The sequence below is a fragment of the Tursiops truncatus genome, chromosome 13 (genome assembly GCF_011762595.2).
Source record: "Tursiops truncatus isolate mTurTru1 chromosome 13, mTurTru1.mat.Y, whole genome shotgun sequence".
Taxonomy (NCBI): domain Eukaryota; kingdom Metazoa; phylum Chordata; class Mammalia; order Artiodactyla; family Delphinidae; genus Tursiops; species Tursiops truncatus.
Window position 1 is genome coordinate 51603040 of NC_047046.1, and position 18963 is coordinate 51622002.

At 57.5% G+C, this 18963-nt stretch overlaps 1 protein-coding gene across 1 annotated transcript in view; it reads right to left on the bottom strand.

Moving 5' to 3' along the window:
- The window catches only part of CELF4 (CUGBP Elav-like family member 4), a 299649-nt gene that overhangs the window by 60590 nt on the left and 220096 nt on the right, over positions 1-18963 (bottom strand). Inside the window, exon 3 of the mRNA XM_073789894.1 lies at positions 14144-14192. Within this exon, the coding sequence (XP_073645995.1) occupies positions 14144-14192 (49 nt within the window). The remainder of the gene's footprint in view (positions 1-14143; positions 14193-18963) is intronic.

The following is an 18963-nucleotide window of genomic DNA, read 5'->3' on the forward strand; positions in this document are numbered from 1 at the left end:
TCCCTTGGGGGAGGAGCAACCAGCCAAGTGGTGGTCCCCTCTTCCGAGGCTTGAGACAGTGGCATGGAGGTGGGGGCTGGTGGTCCCGGGTTCCTGGGGAGGAGCCAGTGGGGCGCGGGGAGGGGGGTGATGGGGTCGTGGCTCTGGGACCAGAGCTCTGGAGGCGGCGGAGGGTGGAGGGAGGCAGGAGGAGGCGAAATATAAAAATATCCGGGAGAAGTGCAGCGCTGGGCTACAGTGTTATTAAACTAAAGCATCTTATAAAACTCAGGCCATTAATAACAGGCTGCCGCCAAGTCGGGGTAATTTATTCAAACTGCGGGTCCCGGATAGAGGAACAGATGTTTCAGAGCTGCTGGTGTCACGGAATGAGTTCCAAGGGAGGAGGGGGCGGTGCCGCGTTCCTGGGGAGGCGGGGGGCGCGGGGAGGGGCCCTTCTCACAGATTAGCGACAGTCCCCGCCTTCCTAGGGGGTGGGGACCTCACCCCAGGCTGCCGGAAGCGGGGAGGAGGGATCCCGCGGAGGACAGCTAATTTAGCTCAACAAGTGCCAGGATAGAAAACCAGGGGTTAAGGACAGGCTGGCAGGTCTCCCTGCCTATAATGTTGCTGCTCCTATCCTATCCAGCTGAAATGCCTCCTCCTACTAAAAGTTGTTTTAGGTTTTTCCACACCCACGGCGCCGTGCTGCGAATCAGAGGGACCTGGGTTCCTTTCAAGATGCAGGCGCCGCCCACCAGCTGGTGACCCCAGCCAGTAAACCTGTGGGCCTCAGTTGCCTCATCTATACAATGGAGCAATGTTATTACCTGATATTACGTAAGTCACAGAACTGGAAGACGGGGAAACAGTCACCCACAGGAAGGACCTGGCCCAAGGCAGAGGGGAGGGGATAAGGTCTGTTGGTTTCTTGCACCGTACCCAATGGCCCTCACTTGCGGTTATTAGAGGTCTTCGTGTATTAGAGGTCTTTTCTGGTTTCCTAATGGGCTCATTGTTTTTACCTGAGACCCAGCTAGACTGTAAACTGCCTGTGGCCAAGAATCACGTTGGCTGGGCTCATCTGGATGGGTGTGGCGTGCGCACAATGAAGGCTCAATCACTCAGTGCTTACAGAACAGAGACCAGGTGAAGGCAGGCTACTGCGGGAGTAGGATGTCTGCGCCTTTCTTCTCTGATGGGGGAAGAGGCAGCAAAGTTCTCACAGTTCTCCCCTTGGGCTCCCATTCCTTCAGCACCGTCCCCTGGGTCTTGGTCAGACGTGGGTCCTAGTGGCGGCGGGTGGGTGGGTGGGTGTCAGGGCCTCAGGCTCAGAGTCTGGCCACAGTTTCCAGGACAGAGACCAGGAAAGTCAGCGGGCCCCGGGGATACGGAACTTCTGTAGTTGAAAGCCCTCCTGCCCGATTTTGCCTTTCTGGCAAAGCACACATGTCCCCTATGAAGCTGTTTCAGACTCTCGCTGGCTCCCCTCTGGGAGTGTTAAACGCTGGGGGTGGGAGGGTGAGGTGGGGAGTCTGATCCCCACCAGGCAGGGAATACAGAAGGGGCCCAACAAATTCTGTGTGCCCTGAAAACTCACTATCTAAAATGGATGAAAAATGATTTTCTCCGTTTTGCAGAGCTGGATGCCTGTTTATCGAGTGGGCTTAGAGCGGGACTCAGCTCAATCAAGGGGTGCTCTGTCACCCTCCCCTTGGGTGTCCAGCGTCGTGCTTGGGTTCCCATTGCTGACAGGAGGGCTTCTGGCCCCTGACGGCTTGTGCAGTGAGCAGCGCGTGGGTACGAGGGTGACACTCCAGAAATGTCCCAATTGGAGACAGACACGTCTCTCCCCACAGGCCCAGCCCCGATGGTGCCACCATAGCGTGATGCGAGGAGAACCAGGAGGCCCTTCTGCTCCTCACACAGCCCTGGCCTGAGATGACACCACTAGAGCGAAGTCCTGGTAGGGAGAGAGTGCTTAAGCAGTTCTGCCCTTGGCAGGACATCATCAGTGCCTTTAGCAGATGCTGATGCCACAGCAGGGGGCCACCCTTTGCCAGCTCTCTGGTCTGGCCTGAGGGCTGCCCTGGATATGAGGGTGAGTGGGGGATTGTCAGATGCCTGGGGGAGACTGTGGAGGCCGCCAATAGCCCCCGCCCCCCCCACCCCACACACACACCCAGGGGAGGCGAGGGGAGGTGGGAGGACTCTGATGGCAGGGAGGGCTCCCCCCACTCCCACCCTCGCCCTCCCCCAAAGTGCTCCCTGCCCACCTGGCTGGGAGGTCACCGGCCCTGTGCCTCTGCTCCCCTTGAACTGGACCTACTCATAGCTCAAGGTTCATTTCAAATGAAGGAGAAAGCGCAGCCCCACACTCACGGGGCCATCAGCACGCTCTGTGATGAATGGAGCCTGTGTCACTCAGTGAAAATGAATATTTCTTTGCGATAATGGCCAGATGGTAGCAACTCTCCAATCCAAATTAAAACATGCATGATAAATGCCAGGAAAACAGAGGAAGACAAAACCCCAATCTGGAGTGAATTCTCTCTATAAATCTTCCCTTTGCGCCCCCTGCCCCCCATCACTGCGGCTCTGCTAATAGCCATTAAATTATTAAGACGCACTGCAAGGAGAATGCCAATGTCAGCGGCACCCACCCCGCTGCCCACATCTGCCCCCTGCTTGTGGGCCTGGCTTTGGAGGGGCTGGGGGTGGGGAGATGCAAGAGGGGGCAGCTTTTAGGCCAGCAGAGAGCTGGGATAGTAGAGAAAGTTGCTGTTTAGCGAGATGAGTGGGAGACTGGCCTCTGGTGCAGGGCTGGACACGCCTGCCCGCACCGAGGGCACAGTCTCGACGGAGAGATGAGAAACTAGCAACCACTGCCTGACTTCACGGCTCAGACAGAGGGAAGGAAAGGGGTTCTGAGCTGGAAAGACCAGCGAGGAACAGCTGGAGAAAGCATTCCAGCAGGGTGGACCCTGACGAGGGCTCTGACCACGTAGAGCTGGGCAGCTGGGAAGGGTCAGAGAGGGCTGTCCGAGGGTGGCCATGTGCCTGAAAGTGGGCATGTACCTGGAGGTCTCAAGGCAGCAGGTAGTGGTTAGGACACAGGTGGCTTTGGGGCTTGTATTTCATGGTGACAAAACGGCTCTTGAACTTAGGTTTTAATTCCCATGCCCCCTGCCCCTCCCCTCACAGCTGGAGGCTGGAAGAGTCTCTCCCTGGTCTCCCTGACACCCTGTCCAGTCCCCCCCTGCAGGTGGCCAGTCTTCACATATCCAGCTTCCACCAATCACCGCTTCCCCTCATCTTCCAGAAAATATCCAACTCTTGAGCGGGGCCTTCCTTAGAACCCTCTCCTTGGGCCAGCTGGTTTCCTCATCTTACCCTGCATCCTTGTCTCACTGTCTTCTCAGCCTGAATCCCCTCCAGTAGGGAGCCTCCTCCAGAAAGCCTTCCCTGACTGCTTCCGCCTGCACAGCTCTCTCCTCTGCCGGCCGTGCCTCCTGCTGTCTCCACTGCTCATCTGGTGCTCTTGAGGCCATAAACTGATCTCCTCACCAGACTGGGAGCTTCCCTAGGGCCCAAAGCTCGGCAAAGACTTGAAGACACCTTCCTGACCAGGCATCTGACTTTCATGGTCAGCTCTCCAGGGGCGGGGATCATCTCTCTGCACTTTTGAGTCACTTGCCGTTGGCCATTCACGTCCAAGCCTTAAACCTCCTAAGTCACCAGGGCCTGTTACTCTGTTGGGATATGGCATCCGTGATGTCAGGATCATGGGTTTGTCTCTGATATGATCAAAAAGAAAATCTGTGCTGGCTGGTCTCTGCTGACCTCCAGCCTCTGCAAAGCCTTCCTCCTCATCAGGCCCGGACAGACAACGCCCTGAGTGCCCAGGCTGGCTCTCCTCTGCCGGGCAGACGTGGAGTTTCTCCCTGAGAAGGGCCTCCACACTGAGAAGGGCTCATCCTGCTGCTGACTGGGTTTGCACCTTGGGTAGTTCAGCTTCAGACCCTCCCCGATTCCTCCTACACCCACCCCCATTCCCAAAGGACATGGGGGAGGGGAGTGAGGAGCTGGAGAGCTCCTCCTTAAGGCTGTGGTCCAGCCTCATCCTTTGTGCCTCTGATGGGTGGCATTGACGCTGGGAGAACTTCCTCTGGGTCTCAGCACCCCAGCCAGACCTGAGAGAAGGCAGCAAGGCATGGGTCCTGCCCAGAAGGGTTGAGGCGTGAAGGCTGATTACTGGCTGTGTGATCTTGGGCAAGTCACCTCTCCCCTCTGAGGAGAATGGGGGTGCAGCTCGATCCACCTTGTGGGGCTGGTGCAGGGCTTGAGGGGCTCTTCCTGGAGGCTCTGGAGGACCTAATGGGAGAACCGAGGCCCTGCTGGCTCTAGCCATCTTCCTTCCAGAGCCCTGGCTTGGCTTTAGCAGCAGCAGCTGCTGCAGGCATTGCCTGCCTGGTTCCCCTGTGCATCGTCCTGGGCTGGGTGGGGAAGGAGAGCAGACAGGCACATCTGATCAGGAAGACTGGGCCTGGTGAACTTGGACTGAAGGGTGAGAAGATACAGGCCCCCCCAGATTCAGACACTGTCCGTTCACGGGTATAGGTGTCCACACCCTGGAATGCAAGCAGCAGTGAGACCCACAATGCATCACATCTGGTCTTCTGGACTCTCTCTTCTTTAGCCAAAGCAACTCTTCTACATTATTTTTTAAAAAGTCTAAGATGCCACATACTTGCCTTGCTTGTCCCTGTTTTCATGTCTTTGCCTGTGACACAGCCCAGATCCTACCTCTTGGTAAACCTGTCATTCCAATAATTACCTCCTCCAGGAAGCCTTCCTTGTCCCACCCCATTCTGGTAAATTCATACGCACAGTAGAGCTCTGGCCCTGGGCAGTATGATTTCTCTTTGCACTTTGTTGATCATACCTTGTCAGAGGTCCTCACCCCCGTCACCTCTCATTTCCCATGGACTGGACACCAAGAATAAAATAACTGCAGCAGCTGTCATCAGGGGAGATTCCACAGCTCACCAACTGTATTCCACCTATGGCAGCTCCAAGGGGCTGTCACCATCCCCTTTGTGACATGAGGTGGTGAGACATCACTGTGGGAAGGGCAGGACATGTGGGTGTGATGCCAGCATTGGCCCTTCTCTCTCCCCTGCTCTGGCTCCCTTCCCCCATCTGGCTGAGTCTCCCCAAGCTACGGTTTCCAAAGCACGACTTATATCTGCCCCAAAGCCTTAGATGGCTTCCCTTTGCCTAAAGGCATCAATTTACAGCACCTTCTGGAAATCACTGTTCCCATATCTTGCCCTCCCCCGACAGTAGACGCCTGATTCTGGCCTCTTGGGATCCTCCAAGCTTTCCTTGACCGGGTTATTTTCCCACCTGGAAAACTCTGCCTTTCCTCCCTCAAATCGTCTCCCCTCTGAAGGTCAATCAGGTGTTACCCTTTTTTTTTTTTTTTTTAATAAATTTATTTATTTATTTTTGGCTGCGGTGGGTTTTCGTTGCTGGGTGAGGGCTTCCTCTAGTTGCGGCTAGCGGGGGCTACTCTTCGTTGAAGTGCGCGGACTTCTTACTGTGGTGGTTTGGCTTGTTGCGGAGCACGGGCTCTAAGCGCGTGGGCTTCGGTAGTTGGGGCACGCGGGCTCAGTAGTTGTGGCACACGGGCTTAGTTGCTCCGCGGCATGTGGGATCTTCCCGGACCAGGGCTCGAACCCGTGTCGCCTGCATTGGCAGGCGGATTCTTAACCCCTGCGCCACCAGGGGAGTCCCAGGTGTTTCCCTTTCTGATCTCTCTGGTCCGTGCTGTCTCTCTCTGCCTCCCATCCCATCCTCCCACTGCACAGCCTCACTGCTCCCATATTGCTCTCAGGCTGTTCCAAGGGGTGTGTGTTGGGGGCCAGGAGGGCACTGGATACATCTTGCCCACGTCAGGGCTGCCTCTCTGAGGAACGCCTGGTTCAGGAAGGACTGCCTGTGACATCCTCTTGCTGGTCCTGCCTGTCTCCTGAGGAAGCGGGCATCTTCCCCTGCATTGCCCACACAATGCCCGCAACAGGACTCCGTGGGAGCGGCACGGAGTGGGAGACAGGGCCCCGTGGGTCCCTCTCTCTGTCATTCCTATTCCTGTCATCAGCCCCTTCACCCTGGGCACACATGAGGCAGCTTCTATATATCATCCAGGAGCCCATTTGCAATAATTAATATCCCATTTCCCCTGAAACAGTCCTTTGCTAAATTAGCCGGGGCCAGAGGGATTTTGGTGAGGAGCCGTGAGTCTCAACTTAACTTGCCGAATGGATTAAAAGAACCTTAAAAACAAAATGCAGATCAATCAACACCCTTTCCCCCAGCTGAAAACCTAAAGTCCCTTTAAGCCTGGCAGGTTTGCAGTTAATTATAATTTCACACTTATGGCAGGAGTTACCGAGGTATCTATAATGTGTGCCTGCCCCACGGGGCCCTCTCTAGGGACCGTTCCCACCAGCCACCTCCTTCCCCAACCACAGAGACCTGTCTTCATGCAGCTGCTATTTGGGTTCAGTTGTGTCAACCAGAGGACCTTTCTGGAGTTTTAAAATTTCTTTTTAAAAGGAGCTTGGGAAAGAAAGGAGACAAAGATCCTTTTAAGACAGAAGGAACAGGGGTTATGGAGAATAAAACCCCAGGGCAGGGGAACCTTGCACCATGATCTAGGGAGCCTAACTTGGAAGTGCTTAAACAGTAGGAGAGATTATGGTCAGATATGTGGTAGAACTTCCTGCCCATCAAAGAAGCCAAGCCCTGGGTGGGCCACTTGGCCTGGTGATGAAATGTCCAATCCTCAGTCCTTCCAGAAAGCAGAGGGCCCCGCGCGAGGCTGAGCGCCACCACTGTCTGGGAAGTGGGGAAGCGCTGTCTTAGGTCTGACATGAATTTCCCAAGCTGAACACTGTACTGCTTTTTCTTAAACATCAGCCCAAAATACATCAGGGATGCAAGTACAGGGAAGATCTGCTGGGACACTGGCTTTGGGGCTGGTGTTCAAGGGAAAACATTACAGTCTACAGCTTGAGGAATTCCAGTGGGAATAGGGCAGGGCAGGCTGACAGAACAGGGTTTCTGAGCTCTGATGGGCTGAGAGAGGCCCTGGGGTTGCTCTTCTTCTTGATGCTTTTTGAAGCGGGGGGAGCTGGGTGAGAGGCCGACTCACGGGGGAAGGTGGACACAGTGGTTCCTTGGGCCCCTCCAGGCCACGGGGTGCTGTGTCCTGGCCAACAGGGCACTTAGCTCTCCCCCAGCCAAAGGTTCGCCTTGACGTCTCGCTCCAGGCCCCTGGGCGCAGACACAGCTGCAGGAAGGGAGCACGATGTTGAACCGGAGGACAGAGGATCTAAGGATACGGGGGTCTGCAGGGTCTGGGAGGGGTGTGTGTAGAAAGGAAACACATCCCTATCACACACACTTCCGGGGGTCCACACACTGCCTGCTTCCAGGAGCTTTTCTGTGGGGACACAGACAGATCGGGGGGTGGGGAGTGTGGGGCATTTTCTGCTCTGAGCTGCAGACCCCTCTCCTTTAGGTGGCTGCTTGGGGCCGCAGTCACTGGACCCCTTCTCAGCCCAAGGTCGCACCCTCTAGTTGGGGTGGGGTTGGCTCCACTCATTCTGAGGTCTCTCCAGCAGGGTACAAACCAGGAGCCCCAAAGTAGAGGTCAGGTTGTGCTGGACCCCGGGGGGACGCTCCTGAGGTCCCAAAGGGGAGAGGCTGGGGCAGAGGTGGGGGGCGCTCTTGCTGTGGGACTTGACTTCCAGACGGTGGCTTGGCTGTGGCAGAAATGGGGCTGTTCTTGGGGCCAGAGCCTCTGTCCACCCCACCCCCAGGACCTTCTGCAGGGGTTCACACCTGTCCTCCAAGCCTTTCCTTACACCTTCCCCCTCCCCTCCCCCTGAACTGCACCTCGGGTCAGGGGTCATCTAGAGTAACACCGTTTTTTAAAACCTTGTTTCTTACTGTCATGGTATCATTTCAGATGAATCTTCAGTGTGCTGTGCCTCCCCCCCGCCCTTTAGCCTTATGTTTCTTGTACCCCCTCCTGCCTGGGACAGGGGCTTCCTAGCAGAACCTTGGGGGGTTTCTGTTCACCCAGAAGCTTTTGTCAAGTGAGTCATTTATTGCCTCTCAAGATTGGAAAATGGAAACTTCTGTATATTGATGAAAGCAGGGCCATTTCATCTGCTGCTCACGAAATTGCCTACCTAGAGCATGGGACTAAATAGCTAGAAAAGTCTGGACGTGAGAAGCCCGGCATCGGCGGGTCACCAGTGTGGCCATGGGTCTCGTGGGCCCCAGGACCGCAAGGTGAGGCCCACACCCCTCAGCCGGTCCCCAACAGACCCTTGAAGGCCTCCCGACAGCACATGGTCTGGGTCTGTTTAGAAATAAAATAATGCTTAGAGGAGAAATGAGGAACTTAATAGGATTTTAAAAGCCACAGGAACTGATGGGGCTACAGATGGTGGAGGGGCTGGGAAGACGGAGTCAGCCCCGGTTTTATAGTGGGGAATGTGGCCTCGGGGAGGGCCTCAGAGCCACGTCCACATGCATCGTGTCCAACCTCATTTGCTGGCCCAGCGGGACTCCGCTGCCACGAGAGCGCCGGCTGTGATGAGGGGGACGGACGCCCTGAAGATGCTGTTAAACGGACAGGGAGCCGCGAGAGGCTGCAGGAGCCACTTGGCTAAGTGACCGGCCCTCACCTGCCTCGGTGGAAACGAATGACTCACGGACTGTCGCACCTGCGCCCAGCCCTCCATGCCTTCCTGCCCTGCCCTTCCGGCCAGAGAGAGACCGAGACAGGAGGGGGAGACTGAACTGGTGGAGAGACGCAGACATGGGCTCCCAGGTCTGCAAAGGGAGGACGGGGAGGCAGTAGAAGCTCGGGGGTGGGGGACTTCAGCCCCAGGTGGTTCTGCAGGACTTGGAGGGGTACATAAGAGAGGTTCCGTCACCCTCTAGAAGCTTCCGTGTATGTGTGTGCGCGTGTATCGGGGCGGGCAGGGGCGGGCGGGGGGACAGTCCATGGCTGCAGCTCAGGGCCACTCCCCTTGACATCGCCGGAGCCTCCTCCAGGCCCTGCCGCCCGGGGCGGGGTGGGGTGGAGGAACCACAGGACTTTATAACGCGGAGCTCAGCCCTCCTGCTGTGTCCACCCTACACCCTTCCTTCCACGATCATCGGGCCTCCGTCCAGGCTCCCATATCAGGTTCAGTCTCAGCTGCCCCTTTGCCTCCCTAGCCTGGGCCTGACCAAGGCCCCCTCAGGAAAACACGCCTGATGGGCCAGAGAGGGACCGTGGGAGCCCCCCATCGGTCCCCACGGTGGGCACGACCGCTTCCTGAGCTCGGGCTCACACGTCTCACACGTTGCTGGAGGCTGGAGTGTGTCTGTGCTCATGTGGTTTCCAGTCTGGGTCCCTGGAGGGGTGAGAGCGTGGCGGCCACCCGGGAGGGCTGCTTTCACCCTTGCTCCTGTTCCCTCGGAAGGGCTCCCCAGTGCCTCCCTGCTCCCTCTGAGGGGGCAGCCCCTTGAACCCTGAGTCCCCTCTTTCCCAGGACTCCCTGCCAAGCCGTCTTGGTTTCTAACTTCTCCAGCGCCTCAGCCTGACATCTTGCTGCTTTGTTCTGTCATTTTATGTAGATGAGATATAAACGGGTGGCCCCAGTCTGTGCCCCGCCCCCAGTCACTGGATCCCTGGTGGGGACGTTCGGTTTCACTTCACCAGGCACGAGTGTGGAATTGGGTGTGTGTCTGTGGGTGCCTTTGTCAGCGCTGAGCGGACAGCGTGTTGGTGGGAAAGGTGTGTGAGTGCCTCCCTCATCTGGGCCCCGGATGAGGCCTGCATTAGCTGAAACTTCTGACCTGCAGCTGGCTGCTGGGAAGAGGTGGGGGTGGTTTCTGGTGATGGGGTCAGAGGGGCGTGGCTTCCTGTGGCACAGCTCACATCTGCTGCTATGTGGCTGGGACTGGCGGAGGTGGGGTGGGACTAGGCCTACACCTGCTGTACTGGCCCAGGTCTCAGCCACTCCTTCCCTCCTCAAGGGCTCCTACCTGTTTGCTGACCCCCTTGAGCCCCTTGAGGGGGGGTGGTGGACCCCAGCCCCGCCTCCTCCAGTTCAGCCCAGGGAGCCCCCAAGCAGGTTTGCTGCCTGAAGCCAGGCTGCTCAGAGCCTGACGTCCTGAAAGGATCCCCTGCATTCTGGCTGCAGGAGCCTTGCCTGGGGCCGGGGGGTGGGGTGGGGCGGCGGGGTGGGGGGAGCTTGTCCTGTCTTCAGCCGTAGCACTCATTTGGACTGAGACCAGGGAGGATGGGGAGGGTGTCAGGGCTACAGGGCAGCACACTGCGGGCACCTACCCAGAGGCTGAGAGTGAAACGGAGAGGCTGAAGGGCCCCTGCAGCTGTGGAGACCCAGTTCAGACGGGGACCGACCGTGAACCAGCTCTTGGGGCGGGTGTGTCTGTCTGCTAGGAGGCAAAGGACACAACAGTTCACGCCCAAGAAAGCGTCCTTGCCTCTGAGATGGCCAGGGCAGGTGGGAGGGTGCCCTCTACCTGGTTCCTCTCTGTCCCCAGCCTGCCTCACTCCCCTGGTGAATGAACTGGCTTGCTTATTTGGGGGTGAATCTGAGTTGATATATAACTTGCTCCAGCAAGTTCTGTGGGGTTAACAGGATTCTCCTTGCAGCGGGATGGGTCCTGGGGAAGCTCTTTCTCCTTTGGTTTTCTTTCCCCACCTAACTGGAGCCCTAGCTCTTGGTGGTGGTATCAGGGGCTGTCTCCTCTCTTCCTGCCCAGGGATGTTACAGCTGTGATGCCCTCTCTTTGCCTGGTCCTCCATGGGGTCAGTGGCTCCTCCTTCTGATGGAGACAAGTGCAACCCCTTGGCCTTGTGTTCAGGGTTCCATTTTCACTGTGGGCCCTCACTGTCTCCCGCCAAGTCTACACCTCTTGGTCCAGTTTTCACCTCCTCCAGGAAGCCCTCCCTGCTTGCTCCAGGCCACAGTGGGTTCTCTCTTCTCTGACCCCTGCAGTCCTGGTCTCTCATGTCTTATGGGTACGTCTGGGAGCTTCTCGTCCAGACTGGCCCTGCCTCCCTCACCTGGGACCCTGTTCCTCTCCCCTCATTTACCTTGAGAATAGCCCTAGAGGTATGACAAACGCCTGCAGCACCTTCCCACTGTCCCCTGAGTCCGAAAGACTATCCTAGGAGTCTTGCAGGAATGCAGAGCACCTGGGTGCTGGTTACTGACAGGCAGGGCTTTGAATTCTGGCTCTGCCACCACCTAGCTGTGTGACCTGAAACAAGTTACTTAGCCTCTCTGTGCCTTGGTTTGTACCTTTAAGTGGGGCCAATAACTTCCACCTCCCAACGTTTTTGTATGGATTAAACGCATTTGTTTAAAGTCCTGGCCCACGGTGGTTAAGACTCTGCGCTCTCACTGCTGAGGGCCTGGGTTCAATCCCTGGTTGGGGAACTAAGGTCCCACAGGCTGCGTGCTGTGGCCAAATCAGATCAAATCCCAGCCCTCAGTGGGTGCTCTGTAAACAGCAGCTTTCCTGGATAGTGAGATCTCCCATCCCTGGGTGAGGGGGTGGAGGCCCAGAGAAGCAGTGTCCGGGCCAGAGCTCATTCTGGACAAAGATGGGAATAGAACCCAGGACCAGAACAAGAGCTGCCGTCCTGTACTCTTCCTGGGGAGCTCCAGCCAAGCACCTAGCTAATCCGGGATGAGGAGAGCCCGGGTGGTGCAGACCCACCTCTCCCTCTGGGGCCACTTCCTCTTCCTGCCCCTCCTTTCTCCTCCCAGCTGTGCCCCCAAGTCTCCCCAGCTCCCTGCCACCTTCCCCTCTACCCACTTTCTCCCAGGCCTCCCTCCTCCTTCTGCCCCTTTCCCTTCACCTTTCTGGGCTCTTCCTTTCCCATCGTGTTCCTCCCCCGCCCCTTCCACTCCCACCCCTGCCTTCCATACCTTTCTCCTGTTCCCATTTCTTTCATCTTTTTTAATGTTCACCTCTCCCCCATCCCCTCCCCCCACTGAAGAAGTATTTAATGGATATTAAATTATTTTAAACTTTCTTTTTCTTTTCAAATAGCTTGGTGATGATGCTTACTCAGGATCATCTCCTTGTTTAATACTGAATATGCAATTAATAGATAGATGTTTAGGTTTGGCTCTCTTTTCCCCCCTTTCTACTGCAGGAAGAATAAAAGAGCTGATTAATCTGGTTTGGGGCAAGTGTCAGCGCAGGAGATATATGGGAGAAAGGAGATGAGGTTAGCAACTTGAAGTTGGAGAGTTACTGCCTCCAAGGCCAGTGAGGGGAGAAACGGTTTGCATTAGAGCGCAGCGCGGCCTCGCTGGCAGCAGGCTTCCCGACACCCTGCTCCCGTCCTGGATTACACTAGGCCTTCTTCATGCCACCCCGACTTCTCCAGGTGTGGAATATCCCCTCCTTCAAGGCAGCTCAGGTGCCACGTCCTCGTCCTCCGAGGTCTCTGGCTGCCCCCATCTCGGGGACCCCTCCTCTGGGACCGCAGGTGCCACTTACCGTCCGAGCTCCCTCCCTACCAAAGCCAGGGGTCTCTGCTGCCTCCTGGCCCTGCCACACGGACAGGGCGTTGCAGGTGAGTCACTGCCTGACAGGTGACCTGGGGGCCAGGTCCTGTTGGTCCTTTCTCCTGGAGACAGTCTCTGCGAGAGGCCCTGCCTCTGCCCCGTGTCACCGAGGGCACCTGCGTGAGGCCAGACTGCACGCCTCTCTCCGCCAGGGCAGGGGGCCTGGCCCTGGGTGTTTGAGGAGCCTCTGTGTGCAGAGAAAACCAAGTAACTGGACTGCCAGGAGAGGGGCAGGAGCAAGCAGCGTGACCCAGGTGTGGTCTGCAGCATGAGCCCTTCACACCTGAACCATTTTTACTCTTCAACCAACCCGCTCCCATGATCGGGGTCCTCGGGATGGGGAGCTCTCAGAGGGCCACAGGGAGGTGCACCTGTGCCCTGGGGCACGGGGCCCCTTCGGGCAGCTGGTTTTGTTGGGTGGGATTCGAGGCCTGGGTCAGGAGGGCCCCAGAGCCATAGAGGCCTTGTGCCAGGGTGGAGGCCCTGTTGGGGCCCAGAGGGCAGAGGCCTGTGCTGGAGGGACCACAGGTCCCAGGGGTGGGCAGGCCACCTGTGGCCACACTACAGTTTCCTCAGGACAAGAACCTTGACTGAATTTGCAAATAGCTTTTGCCTATTTTTTGCTCTTAATTTCCTGGAAAATTGGGAGGGGGGCAGAGGGGGAGGGAGAGAGAAGTTCCTCAGCGCCCCGGTTGAGCTGAGATGAGAGCGAGTGTCCAGGCCTAGCCAGGGAGAGCCCAGGGGCGTGGTGTGGGCACGGACACCCGGGCCAGAAGCCTGGAGGGTGGCCGCTCGGCAGAGGAGCCAGAGCCTGGCCTGGTTGAGCCTCTGTGTGCAGTGGGGGAGCGGCGGGGAGGCCCCCGCTGGTGGACGGAACAGAGCCTCCCCTTGGGGCAAGAGGCCTGAGTCTGGGGGTGAGGCTCTGTCCTCCTGCTCTGTCCCCTTCCAGACATCTGCCTGTCCACCTGTATGTAGGTCCAGGGTCTTGACTTCAGCAGCCCCACCCCGCAGTGGGCAGCCCCCCTCAGATTCACCCACTCTGGCCTGAGCCTTCCCAGGGCAGGACTGAAACACATTTCCTCCCTCCCAGCCTGACACCCTTTCAACTAGTCCAGTCCCATCCCAGTGGGGATTGCCTTGGTGACACAGAGGTGGGCCTACCCTTTTGGGTGTCTTAAAGGGGGCAGTGGAGCGCCCAGGACATCCTACTTGTTTACTCATGGGAAGGAAGGAACCCCAGCATACGGCAGACCCCAATTCTCCCCCATCCTCTTTACTCTGTCCCCACATCCGTCACCCAGGGCTCCAAAGCCCTGTTCCAACCCTGGGCCATGAGGTCCCAGGGGGCAGGGGGAGGCGGCAGGGAGTTGCTGCAATGCTGCATCGGGGGAGGGGAGGCGGGAGGGGAGGAAAGGAGGGAGGGGGAGGGGCAGAGACAAGTGGGCCCTCACGTGAAGGGGGCTGGCGCAGGCAGCTACTACCTCCTCGGCTCTCGCTGTCCGCTGGCTTCACCTGGATTGGCCGGTTCATCTGCAACAGAGCACAGGGGGGCAGTGTTAGAGCAGACACATCTGCACCCGAAGATACGCAGCTGTTCACGGGGACATAGCGCACGGACCACACCACCGACACATACACCCGCGTACCCGCGCAGCTGCAAACGAGCGGGTCTTCACTAAAGCCCCACCCATCTCCCCTCCCCAGCGTGGTCCCCAGGGTTCCCTGATTTCAGGAGGGTTTCTCAGGATTGGAGGTCTCCGATCCGGAGAGGGACCTCCAGTGATCCCTCTCCCAGCTTTGAGTACCTCTTGCTGTGATACTAGAATCTGAGGTGTCCCCTCTCTGGCCCACCCTGGAGACAGATCGCTTTGCTGAAACTAGCTGGTCTCTGGCCGAAGACTAACTCCTGCCCAGTTTGGGGCATGGCAGTGAGTTGCACCCCATCCCCGCAGTATCCTGCAGACGCTGGCTGGGGGTCCCAGGGGTGCCTGAGGCTCTGGACCACTCAGCTCCTTGTTGGAGCAGAGCTCAGGGCTGGGGCTCCTGACTGCGGCCAGGCTGTCCCCTCGGGGTGTATGTGGAGTGGGCACAGCTACTTGTCTCACGTGGTGTCTGGGTGCCAGGACGACACCAGGCACGGCCTGACGCCCCCAGCCTTTTAGCCGCCGGCCTCTCTGGAGGATCCGTTTCAATGCCTCATTCAGGCCACTAGGGGGCTCTGAACTCCAGGATCTGGGGCTCCGCAGCCTGTTTTCCATCCTCCGGATGCCGGAGGAGGCATAAGGTGGGCTCTCAGGCCCTGAGGATATTTCACACAATAAAAATGGTAGGAATCACGCAAATGGAATTGTATTTTTGTCTGTGCCAGTGCTTTTGCTTGTCCTGTGCCTCTCTTATCCCTTTACTCTATTTGCATTTCTCTCACAAACAAACCTTGAGAGGCAGGCAGCGCACGTACTCAATGCCCCCATTTTGTAGATGGAGAAGCTGAGGCGGGGCCCCCTTGTGGCAAGATGTGCCTGGGAACCTGGGTCCGCCAGGGCTATTTTTGGGCTTTTGTCCTGCACCAGGTGACTTTCCGTTGCCAATTCCCCTTGTGTATGGAGGCTGGACTAGCCAGTCACAAGCTTCCTTCTGGTCTAGGATTCGAAGTGAGCTTTGGTTGCGTCAAGACGATGGGTGGGGGAGCGTGGGTGCCCGTGACTCAGCAAGGTGAAGATGAGGCCAGGGGAAGGGCAGAGCCACGCAAGGAAGGACAGAGGCGGGAGGCAGGGCACAGAACAGAGGAAAAGGAAGCACAGGTGGCCCGGAGGGTAAGATAGGATTCTGGGGGGGGCCGGTCCCCTAAGAGGGGGTCCGGGTGCCATTGTTTGCCAGGAGGTCCCCACTCGGCACCCCTTATGGAGTTGAGGGAAATGAAGGTACTTGGTATGTACGCTCTGCCCGCGGAGGAAGGTGTGGGTTTACGGGAACCTCCAATTAACAGGGAGAAGGAAGAGGGACATAGGAAATTCCCAGCTTCATTTCGGGGGTTCTGGCTCCCCCATAGACCACCTCCTTTCCAGTCCTTGAGCGAAGGGTCCAGGAGGCTGAGCTTGCCTCTGGCTGTGGGAGAAGGGCTGTACTCTCGGGTTCCCGTTCTGTGTCTTTGGAGACTCCACATCCAGCGCTTCCCTAGGCTGTCCCTCCTTTCTGGAACACCCCTTCCTCCTAGTCTCCCCCAAAGCTGCAGAAAGGCCCCACGGCTGACCTGGACCCAGTTCTGGCCATTGTATTCTCCTGGGTATATTTCTATGGCTTTCTTGCTTATGTAATTATTATAATGCTCCACGGACGGGTTATTATCTCTCTCTTGCCAATGAAAAGCCAAGCTCGGAGGAGTTACAGATCCAGACTGCAGCCAGGGTGGGCAGGCACGGTGCTACCGTGATAAGTTACGATGACGGGGTGGGTTGGACTTCCTATGTTTCACCTCATTTGACCCCAAAGCTGCTCTGAAAGGAGGGGGTCAAAGGAAGATGTCCATCTGGCAAGGGGCAATTGGGCCACCAAATCGAATACAACCTCCTCCGCCTGGTCCCCCAAATCTGGCCCCCACCGCCTCTTGCGTCAGTCCATTCCTCACGACCGGACACTTTCCTCCCCCAAGTGTTCCTTCGGCCTGTGAGCTCTGTTCCCATACCCCCACCAGCCTCTGGCCTGAAGCCTTCCTGGTACTCCAGGGGGAAGAGTCCTGCAGGAATTCTCCCTTTTCCGTATGGAATGTGCAGTCAAGTTGGGAAGTGAGTTGCAAAGGGGGCACCGCACTGCTACACCTGCAGGAACATGAACAGCTGCTACAAAATTATATTGTTGGATGATCATCACTTCCCCTAGGATGCGTGCAAATAGATCATCTTTAACCAAGGAAATGGAGTTTCAGAGAGGTTAAGAAACTAGCTTGAGGTCACACAGGTGGTAAACGGTGATCAAGATGAACCCAGGACTCTTAACACCAGACTACATGTTTGGGAGATTCTGGGAACCAGACGTGACAGGCTTAGGAAAGGTCCAGGAAAGTTCAAAACAGAGTGTGGGGAAGGGGGTGAGTGGTGAGCTGATTCAGGCTTCCCCAGTAAGGAGTGGGGCGTGAGGAGGGGCAGGCAGAGGAGTGTGAACCAGGCTCAGCTGGGCTCTGCTGCTGTGGAGACAAGGGAAGGAGGAGGCCGCAGAGGAGGCTCCATCCCTGGGGCCAGAGCAGGCCCAGGCCGAGCCCGAATGCTCAGAGGCAATTCTGGGAGGAAGGGCAGGGACCCTGGGAGGACGCCTCCCCTGGCACCTCGTTTCTGAGTCCCACAGCAACTCTCTATGGAGAGCAGAGGGGGTGAGTCCTACGGACGGACGAGGGCTGGGGTAGAACTGTTTCTGTGATAATGGGACCCATTTTCCGTGGTAAATTAAACAAGGCAAACGGAATCTGCCTGTGCGTGGAGCCTTCCACCCTGGGGCATGTCACCCTCAGGCAGTCAGCCACTGTCCCGCTGTCCTTGACACCCGGGCACTCGTGAATGCTGTGCCCCAGGCTCACGGACTTAGGCCTGATTCCCCTCAGTTCCACCCCCCAGCCCCCAGCAAGCCCTCCCTGACCAGGCCAGCCCTGGACGGTGCTCCCAGACCTCCTCCATCACTGGGCTCCTGGCAGTGGGGACCCAGGGGCTCATCTAGCCTCCCGCCTGCCCTCAGCCATGGCCTGGGCACCCACAATGGAGCAGCATTGCCCTGGTTCCCATGGACCTGTGGCTCCTGGGGTCATATTTCATGTCCTATTATTATCTAGGGATGGTCAGAGTCCATACAGCCTTTGCCGGGCTGTCAGGGTGGAGCCAGGATAGATGGGGAGAGAAAGAAATCCCGTGCTTTCTTAATTCTCAGCAGAAATAAAGTGTCAGGCTCATCTGGGAAGATTTCTTAGGTAGAGCAGGCTCTGTACAGATGTCTCGGGCCTGAAGGGAGATCTCCCTCCTTCGGCCCGTGTTTCTTCTCTTCCCTGTTCCAAACTCCAGCCCCATCTAGCCTCGCCCGGACATGCTTACATCCTGGGGAGTAGAGGGCAGACCATGCCGCAGAGATGGGCAGTGAGGCAGGAACTGTGAAGCAGGGGAGAGAGGATACTGGTAGGAAGGCGGGAGGGGCAGTTGCCATCTCCTTGCCCGTCTTCTAACTTTGACTGTGGCCTCAGGACCTCTTGGCCACATGAGCCCCAGGGCATCCCCTGCAGGTGAATGTCGAGGATGCGCTGGGGCCCATTTCTTGGTGCCTTTCCTCTAACCCGTCCCAGCTCCTCTGTCCAGCCATCCCGTCCCTCTCAGCCACTGTACTATCCTTCTGGGAGGGCCTGGGCCTGGGCCTCGGGGCTGGGTCATCAGCATCCCCGTGTTCCCCTGTGGCCTTCAGCCCCGGTTGTGCCTCCAGGTGCCTGAGCTGGGCCGCCTTCCCTGGGTCAGGAACAGCTCCCTGAAGCCACCCTCAGGCTTCTGGGGTCAGCCCTCTGGGGACATCACTAACTTCCTTTGTCATCCACCGTGTTCAGGCTTCCAGCCCCGGGGGCCCCTCAGGGGGAGCGAGTGGTCCTGGCCTAGGTCTGGGGTCCTCTCTGCTCCCTGCTGCAGCCAGTGGTGGGTGGCAGGGCCTCCTTCCCTCCCAGGCCCCTCTGCCCTGGCCCCACCTCCCCTTCTTCTCCCCGTCTCTGCCACTTTTTGCATCAACACATACCCATGCATTAAACAAGACATTCCATTAATTTCTTCATCATCATAACTTAAGCTGGGACATACCCTTTAAATATTCATTCAGCTATGAAAACTGGGCATTAAAATTTTAATAATGTCAAGCTCATTTGAACTGGGTTCCTTGGGGACGATTACGATACAATTAGAATAAATACAATGATTGATCTGGTCCAAAGGCTTCACCTGTCCGTCCAGCGTGGCTTCCCGCGTAAGGAGAGGCCTGTGGCCAGTGGGCAGACAGACAGATTGATGGACAGGCCAGCTGCCTCTTTCTTGACTCCCTCTCCCCCTCCCAACACCCCCTCCCATCTCTGCTCCGGGGGCCACGTCTCCCTCCCACAGGGGTCTGCGGGTCTCTGCTGCCCACTGTGGGCCCGGGTGCAGGGCCGTCCCTCGGCATCTGGGAAGCTGGCTCTGATTAACCCTCGTGGTTCCAGTTACTGCTTTCCTTGTCCTCCTGGTACAAACTGGGCTGTGCCCCTGGGCTTGTTCCTGTGTGAGAGCCATTCTCTTGTCTGTGTCTCTTCACACCG